Consider the following 8,816-nt stretch of genomic DNA (forward strand, 5'->3'; position numbering starts at 1 on the left):
CATTCTGGCTCGGATTCTTCAACCTGTCTTGAATGGCTGTTTTAGTTTGTGGTATTTATTCTCCTTCTACCCAGTACCAGATTTTAGCCTAAGCTTTCAATTACATTGTTTGTCTTTTACATGGAACAGCATGTTGAAGTTCGGTTCAAATTGGATTTATGGGCATGGTTTGGGTTTCTGAAAAGTTGAGTTTCTTTTTATATCACTGTATTTTGCCTTAACGGTTCATTATCAAAAATACACTTCCATGCTCTGAGTGGTTTTCCTCAAAGCACATTTCAGCAATTCACAACACGAAGCTGGCCAAAAAACTAAGGAAGTTCAGCAGAAGGAAGACTGTAGCAGAATGACTTTTTAATTAGCAGATCTTTTCTATTTGGCATTTGGGTTGGCACAAGGTTTATGCACTTTGGAGCTTCAGGCAGAATAAGCCGAAACACTTTTTTTTTTCAAATTTTCTTAAGGCTGAGCTGACAGGAAAAGTCTTTGATTTTAATCTTAACGAAGAAAAAGGGATGCCCCAATTTTCCATGGTGAAACATGGCTCTGGTTGGAATGAGACAAAAAATGAGATCAAAGGGTGTTTAGAAGATTGCCTTCTTTCCAGGCATGTCTTTAAATGCCAGGTCAGTTTCCCTTTGGGAATTACAGTCAGGTCCAGAAATATTGGGACATCGACACAATTCTAACATCTTTGGCTCTATACACCATCACAATGGATTTGGAATGAAACAAACAATGTGCGTTAACTGTAGACTCTCAGCTTTAATTTGAGGGAATGTACATCCAACTCAGGTGAACGGTGTAGGAATTACAACAGTTTGCATATGTGCCTCCCACTTGTTAAGGGACCAAAAGTAATGGGACAGAATAATAATCATACATCAAACTTTCCCTTTTTAATACTTGGTTGCAAATCCGTTGCAGTCAATCACAGCCTGAAGTCTGGAACGCATAGACATCACCAGATGCTGGGTTTCATCCCTGGTGATGCTCTGCCAGGCCTCTACTGCAACTGTCTTCAGTTCCTGCTTGTTCTTGGGGCATTTTCCCTTCAGTTTTGTCTTCAGCAAGTGAAATGCATGCTCAATGGGATTCAGGTCAGGCGATTGACTTGGCCATTGCATAACATTCCACTTCTGTCCCTTCAAAAACTCTTTGGTTGCTTTTGCAGTATGCTTTGGGTCATTGTCCATCTGTACTGTGAAGCGCTGTCCAATGGGTTCTGCAGCATTTGGCTGAATGTGAGCAGATAATATTGCCCGAAACACTGCAGAATTCATCCTGCTGCTTTGGTCAGCAGTCACATCATCAATAAATACAAGAGAACCAGTTCCATTGGCAGCCATACATGCCCACGCCATGACACTATCACCACCATGCTTCACTGATGAGGTGGTATGCTTAGGATCATGAGCAGTTCCTTTCCTTCTCCATACTCTTCTCTTCCCATCACTCTGGTACAAGTTGATCTTGGTCTCATCTGTCCATAGGATGTTGTTCCAGAACTGTGAAGGCTTTTTTAGATGCCGTTTGGCAAACTCTAATCTGGCCTTCCTGTTTTTGAGGCTCACCAATGGTTTACATCTTGTGGTGAACCCTCTATATTCACTCTGGTGAAGTCTTCTTTTGATTGTTGACTTTGACACACACACACCTACCTCCTGGAGAGTGTTCTTGATCTGGCCAACTGTTGTGAAGGGTGTTTTCTTCACCAGGGAACGAATTCTTCGGTCATCCACCACAGTTGTTTTCCGTTGTCTCCCGGGTCTTTTGGTGTTGCTGAGCTCACCGGTGCATTCCTTCTTTTTGAGAATGTTCCAAACAGTTGTTTTGGCCACACCTAATGTTCTTGCTATCTCTCTGATGGGTTTGTTTTGTTTCTTCAGCCTAATTATGGTTTGCTTCACTGATAGTGACAGCTCTTTGGATCTCCTCTTGAGAGTTGACAGCAACAGATTCCAAATGCAAATAGCACACTTGAAATGAACTCTGGGCCTTTTATCTGCACATTGTAATTGGGGTACTGAGGGGATATCACACACCTGGCCATGGAACAGCTGAGAAGCCAATTGTCCCATTACTTTTGGTCCCTTAACAAGTGGGAGACACATATGCAAACTGTTGTAATTCCTACACCGTTCACCTGAGTTGGATGTACATACCCTCAAATTAAAGCTGACAGTCTGCAGTTAACGCACATTGTGTTTGTTTCATTCCAAATCCATTGTGGTGGTGTATAGAGCCAAAGATGTTAGAATTGTGTCGATGTCCCAATATTTCTGGACCTGACTGTATTTGGGCAGGAGGTTGTTCCCAGATCTACCTTAGTTAGAATTCTTTTAGGACCTGGCACAAGATAGAAAATCAATCTGCAACTCTGGTTCCCAGTGTGCATAAACATTTCAAAGCATGTGAATTAGCATTTTTGATCTCAAGCAGTTTAAAGTTGGGAGAGCAACAATGTGAATTCTACCAAATGACACTTAAATCTATATTTTCCCTGTTCCTCCTGGGGCATCTGCGCACCTAATTGTTTCTTCTATTAATGAGTTGAATGCTGATTATTTTCTGTGGCCAAAAGAACATTATCCATGCAGGAACAGAAGGTATCAACAGACTTCCAGCTCCAAAGTAGTTAAATTATTAGACTATGGCGTGAGTAAACTTCCTTTTCTCCTGGCAGTATCTCTGAATCACAGTGTGTGTTTAGGGCAAACAGCTGGTTTCCAATCCATCAGTCATTCTCTGTATTGCTGCCAGGGAGGAGACTCTGGAGCAAATTGGAAGTACCTGGAACTCTGAAGTTGTGTCCACACAACCTTGCTTAGTTTTCATTTGGGAAGTATTTTGGGGAGGGGGTCTTAGTCTGATATGTGAATCCAGATAGTTTAGGCTTTGACGTAATGTGCAGTGGGTTAATTTAGTAACCAGGTTAAATGTGTGAACGCAGCCAATCTGAAGCTTGCTGGTCTGGGAGGGAATTACATGGGAGAAGGAATTAAAAGCTTTCCCCTCTATTCCGGCAGTGTTACTGTCTTACCATGTTCTTAGTGTTTCTCTTATTTAGTTGCAGAGTCAACTTGTTTCACATTGCACACTCCTAGTTCACACAACTCAAGCTATCAATACATGATGTGATGAGGGGGGGATGTTTTTCAGCCAGGTTGCAGAGCTGGGGTGGGGGGTGATTGGCCCAAGGTCACCCGGCCAGCTTCTGTGCCTAAGGGAGGATTGGAACCTGGGTCTCCCCATTCCTAATTTAGCACCTTCACCACCAACAACATTGGCTCTCTCCTTTTGTTAATCATCTGAACTCATCTGTCTCTTATGACTAGGTCACAGTTTCTACATCCAAGCAGGAGATCCTGTGCTTAATTCTTGATGTCTCCAGTTCTAAAAAGGGATCAGTTAAGCAGGAGGGTGGAAACTGCCATATTCTCCTTAACAAGCCTCTGCTTGTCAAAATAGAAACTGCAGGACTGGTTAATTGCTAGTTTCCTTACACCAGATTGAATCTTTCAACGGACTGAAGCCGAACTGAATCCCCAACATTTGCGTCTGGTTGCCAGCTATCGAACAGCAATCTCTTCCCCCAAATGTTTGTTCTGTTAGTTTACAGAAAAATCTGCCACACAGTTGTGAACTTCAACTGGTGAGAGATCCGGTCAGGCTGTTTCCTCCAGTGATTTATAGCCTCTTACAACATCACCCAGCCTTCATTGTGTTTTAAAGCCTCTCTCCATTAGAAATTGTAGTGTAACAGTTCAGGTGTTGGAATAGCACTCAGAAAAAGGGCCGGGGGAGGGCAGCTTCGAGTCCACAGCCCTGGAAACCCATCAGGTGACTTTGGGCCAGTCCCTCCCTCTCAGCCCAAGCTGCCCCACAGGATTGTTGTTGGGAAAAAGAGTAGGGAATGTGATAGGTACCTCCTTAAGCTGGGGGGCGGGATGTGATATAAATATCACAATAGATAGTTGTACAACACTAGAAATCCCTACTGCCAAAAAACCGTTTACTAATATTTAACCTAAAAATATAGCATCTTATCCATCTGTCGTCGTCCTCAGTCTCCTGCGCTATTTGATCACCAGAGGGAAGCAGACAATAATGGGAGGAATTCAGCAGAGGAACCTCCCGCTTGAGCGCGCGTTTCCGGGCGGGACTCTAAAACCGCCGGACCGAGGCGCCGGACCGGAACTGCGCGCTCGGATTGTTCCGCCGACCCCAAGTCGATGGTAAGCGCGTCTGTAGGGAGAAATAAGATGTGTACGAGAGGCATTTCTGTATATGTGCATGCACATATATGTGTGTGTGTGCGTGCATGTATGTGCTGGTGGGTATACAAATTCGTAGGAGAGAGCGCGCGCAATGCTTCCTCTTTCTTTTAAAATGGGGCCTGACCCGTCTAAAGCCTCGAAGGCTGCCTTAGGCCTTATTTTGCCCGAAAGGGCCTTTATTCGAGTGCACTGACGGCCCTTTTCTTTCTCGTTTCTACTAGCCGGCCTCGACATGCTGGTCTCTCGGCTGACGGCTCACCTCGTGAGGGCATCGCGGTGTGCAGGTAAATACGGCCTTTGCCAGGAGTCGAGCGTGTCGGCTTGTCCCAGGGCGGGTATCTTTCCCCCTGGAGACAGTCTCTTCTGTGACTGGGTAGTGGGCGGGAAAAGGCCTTTCCCATCCCCTCCTTTTGCTGGGGATGAAGAGGCAAACCAACCTCTGAATCGCATTCAGTTCTTGGTGATTGTAAGGACGCAACGACATAGATGTAGTTGGGTAGCGTTGCCGAGGTGCTTTACCACTCCTGCTTTCTCTGTTGTTTTTTTTTAAATGATTCCCCAGTCTGGCCTGCAGCTCTGTGATTTCCTGGTGGTCTCCGATCCAAGGGCTTACCAAGCTCATCTCTGCTTGACATTTTGAGATCAGCCAAGATTGAATAGGGATGCTTAGCGGGAGGTCCTCGAATCAAGTGATGCAATTAGGGGAGCAGAAGGAGACTCCACTGAATCTGGTAGTGGCTCTGGGCTGTGGTTATCTTAAGTGGGTTAAAAATGTAAGATTGCACATGTTCAGAGTATTCTTTTTTTCTCCTCCTCTTCTGTTTGAATGAACAAAGTTTGCTCTCCAGTCTAGCCTTGATTGCAGGTGGCCTTTTCTTAACTGAGAGGGATGCATGTTATGGGAAACCTGGCCACTATCTTAGCAAACTCTGCAAACAAACCATCGTTGAGTTTATTTGAGCCTTGAATGTGCGAGAATATCACAACTGTTTTGTTAATCTGGGTTTCAAATCAAGTGTGTTGTACAAACCCTGCTTGGGGTGTTGAGGGATGATTACACATGTGTCTTCTGTTTCTGTGTGCAGAGGCAGACAGGCAAGCTGCAGTTTTGGGTCATGCTTGCCATATTCTGCAGACAACCTAGGGGAACCATGTACACCACCCAGAGTCACTTTGTTGTGAGATGGGTGGCTATTCAAATAAATGAAAAATATTCTCGCAAATACCTATTTATGAATTTCATTCCCACTTGTCCATAGGGCGCTTTTTGTCGAGACCGTCTGTTTCCCTTCTACCTCCTAGAGCAACAGTTTTGGCAAGTTACAGCACACATCCCTCGAGCAAAAATGGAGCCCACCCCCACCAGTGGTTTACACTTGACCCTGAACTGGAAGAAATACTGGTACCTCGCAAGATGTCCATCTCCCCCCTTGAAAGCTGGCTGACGGTCCAATATTTCCTCCCTAAAAATGGAGGCATCATAAACATTCATGACAGGAAAGGTTCCCAACCATTCCAGCAGTATGATCTCCCTGCTCCTTCCAGGGGCACCGAGGCAGAGGAGGAGGAGGCAGAGCAAAGAGGGGAGATGAACTGGCCCAGAAAGGAATGCAGAAACATTTTGAAGATCCGGAGGAGGAAGATGAATAAACACAAGTACAGGAAGCTGATGAAACGTACAAAATTTTTGCGGAAGAGAATCTTGGAAAAACGGCTGTGGCGGAAACAGGTGAGTTGGGGAGGTAATTCCTGGTAGCTCGGCAATGCAGGCAGTTGAACTCCCATCACTCTTCTGCTTCTAGGCAAAGAGCACTTTGTGTCTGCACACCATAATGGAGTCTTTTTTGATGAACGTGCATCAACTGTACATATACCTCGGTTCAGCCACGTTGCATAGTCATGAATGACTCAATCACTTGTCTCTGGCCATGGTTTTAATCCAGCTACCCACATAGCATGATCATAATTGGTGCGACCAGAAATGGGTTGGGCCACCATTGGGGGAGGTTAAAAACCTAGATGTGGAATATCTCGAGAGACTCCAGTTTTGCCTTGGCCTTTCTAGGATGTCATCTCTATTGTAGATGTGAAAAAATTGGCACCTGGGTCAAATCTAACCTGCTCGGGGCATCTCTCCCAAGATAAACTTTTAGTTATGCCTCGTTCCTGAAAGTGAAGGGAACTGAGGCCCAGAGACTTTGTTTCTCTATGATAGTCCTGAATCTCTGAAATGGCTTCCTGTTGAAGGCTCCATTGTTAATAGGCTTCTGGAAACTTGTTAAAGCTAAGTTAATTCCACAGGGCTTTGGGTAAAATCCTGACATTATAAGGTTGTGTTAGATTATTTTAATTTTTTCACCCTTCTAAGAGGCTGGTCTTTCAACATTGGAAAGGTAGTGTTTCATTTGCTCAGAAATAAGGTAAGTGAAAATCTTATACCCAGGAACATGGTGATATAAGATTACAGGCTAAACTCAGATCACTTGCCATGAATTCTTTGTATTAAAGCATCATTTCCAGGCTAGACTTTATTGTTCTGTTTCTCCTTTCTTTATAGAAAAAATTTGAAAATGAGCTGAAAAGGGTGTGGAAGAGAGCTGGCTTGAAAACCCCCCCAGAGGGATGGGTAACACCGAAGATTTATCTCAGAAACGTAAAATCTTGATACTGCTTTGAGTAGAATTTTAATTAAAAACATTATTTAAAAGACAAAGGAGATTTTCTTGTTTTCCCCCGGCCCAAGTGACAATTGTATCACATATATACAGAGTTTTGAAATGGAGCCTTGTAACAGTCATTCTTATGGCAACCTTGCAGTGTTGAATGGTGTAAGTATCTCCCTATTGCAGATTGGTACGAATAAATACATTAAGTGTGCCGGAGTATCCGTTTAGGAGTGAGTAAGGGGATTTTTTGCTCTGCTGAGTCCCTTGGCAGGAGATTAGAAATATAGGTACCTTCATGGTGCAAGTGACACAATTCTAACGTGAAAAAGAAATCACACTTACACTTTTTTCCCACCACATGCAAACAACTAGCAAAGATGAAAACTGTTTCCTAGCAAATCTTTTTTCTCACTGAAAGCCACTCAAACAAGCAAGCTGCTGAGGAAGCAGGAAATTGGATGAAAATGTTGAGAAAAGAAGAAGGGAAAGGGGAAAAATGTAATTATGTTGTAAGAAAATTCTGCCGCTGTGGTTAAATACACAGCAGTCATTTAGGTCTGCTTTGTACAGTAAACAAACACAGACTCTGTTGCTAAGCAGACAGCTGGGTTTTCAGGCTGTGATATAGCCTGTTATTTTTTAAAATTTCATAGTTTTTATAGCTGACACATTTAAAAACATAAAAGTAACAATAGTTTTGTGTAAGTCACAATGCAAAAAACAGTACTCCTTAATCCACCCCTTCCTAAGATGGACGCCAGTAAAACGTAGCCAGGATTAAGACCTGGTGAAATAAAACTCTTTTGAAAGATCTTTTTAAAAAACACAAGGGAGAGAGCCTTATGGATCTTTGGGAGAAAAGAGCTTCAAGGTTTTGGGGGCTGCAACAAGGAAGGCTGGTCATCTTGTTGAGGTCCAGATAGATGTGCAGGTGAATTTGTGGTCATAAATGCCTTTCTGCGATTAAGGTTGTGTGGTTTTTACATGCACTCTCCCCTCTCTATGGCTGTTACGTACTGTGTAGGTAAGTTACTGTTCACTCCTTTACCTCTCTGTTTTTGGGGTGGTTTTTTTTTTAAACTTTCTTACGAGGAAAAGAGACCATGTGGCTGCCTTGAGTTCCTTTGGGGAGAAGAATGAAAAAACTGGCCCATGTCCCAAGTTCATTCCAATTGGACTCAGTTCTGTATTATCTGATTGGACCATCTTGTTCCTTTGTTCTTTTTTCTGCTTTGAGACCACATGTAACCTGTCCCTTGTTTAGAATAAAATGATTTTTCAAACCTACTAACAGTTGGAGAGGCAAGGGTGTCATCGTATCAGTGTCATTATGCACCAATGATAGTTGAGGGATTTGAAGTCTGGTTTTGCTAAAACCTAACTGGATTATTTTTATTTAGCATAGCCTGCTAGATGACACAGCAGGAATATATGTCAGCCTGGAAAGTCAAATGAGTTTTTAAAAAGCAGGTGGAGTGCTCGCCGTCCCTTTCAAAAGGTTTTATTTTAATTTATTAAAAGAATTTATACAAGCTGCCCAACTTGACCAAAGAGACTCCGGGCAGCTTAAAAGATCCCCAAAGGTAGCAAGCAAGATGATCAAGATCCAGATGGCCACACTGGAGCCTTTGCTCTTGATGAGCTAGCTTTCTACTTTCAGAGAAATCCTTATTTCCTAGAATTCTTGCCAGGGTTGGTCCTGTCAGCATGGGGAAAGTCAGTAGCAAAGGAAAAGCCAAAATAAACTCCATCTAATTTCCTCAAATGCTTGATCCTGTGAGCATCTTCACTGCCATCTGAGAAATTGTGAGGATGGATGGATAGATGACGGACAGACAGACAGACAGACAGACAGACACAGATAGATAGA

General features: G+C 43.4%; 1 protein-coding gene across 2 annotated transcripts; it reads left to right on the forward strand.

The window, feature by feature from the left end:
• Positions 1–4,120: 4,120 nt before the first annotated feature.
• Positions 4,121–6,993, forward strand: AURKAIP1 (aurora kinase A interacting protein 1). Of its 2 annotated transcripts, none has more exons than XM_007438452.4 (4): positions 4,121–4,238; positions 4,502–4,564; positions 5,540–6,009; positions 6,838–6,993. In XM_007438452.4, exons 2-4 carry the CDS (start codon positions 4,513–4,515, stop codon positions 6,943–6,945), a joined length of 630 nt encoding a protein of 209 aa, XP_007438514.1. In that variant the 5' UTR covers positions 4,121–4,238; positions 4,502–4,512; the 3' UTR covers positions 6,946–6,993. The 2 variants fall into 2 exon arrangements, with proteins under 2 accessions (XP_007438514.1, XP_087992861.1); XM_088136735.1 differs by lacking the exon at positions 4,121–4,238 and adding an exon at positions 4,256–4,336.
• Positions 6,994–8,816: the final 1,823 nt, after the last annotated feature.

Source organism: Python bivittatus, unplaced genomic scaffold, assembly GCF_059951505.1.
Source record: "Python bivittatus isolate LINGU-HERP-01145 unplaced genomic scaffold, Pbiv_v1 ctg000090_np1212, whole genome shotgun sequence".
Classification (NCBI taxonomy): Eukaryota; Metazoa; Chordata; class Lepidosauria; order Squamata; family Pythonidae; genus Python; species Python bivittatus.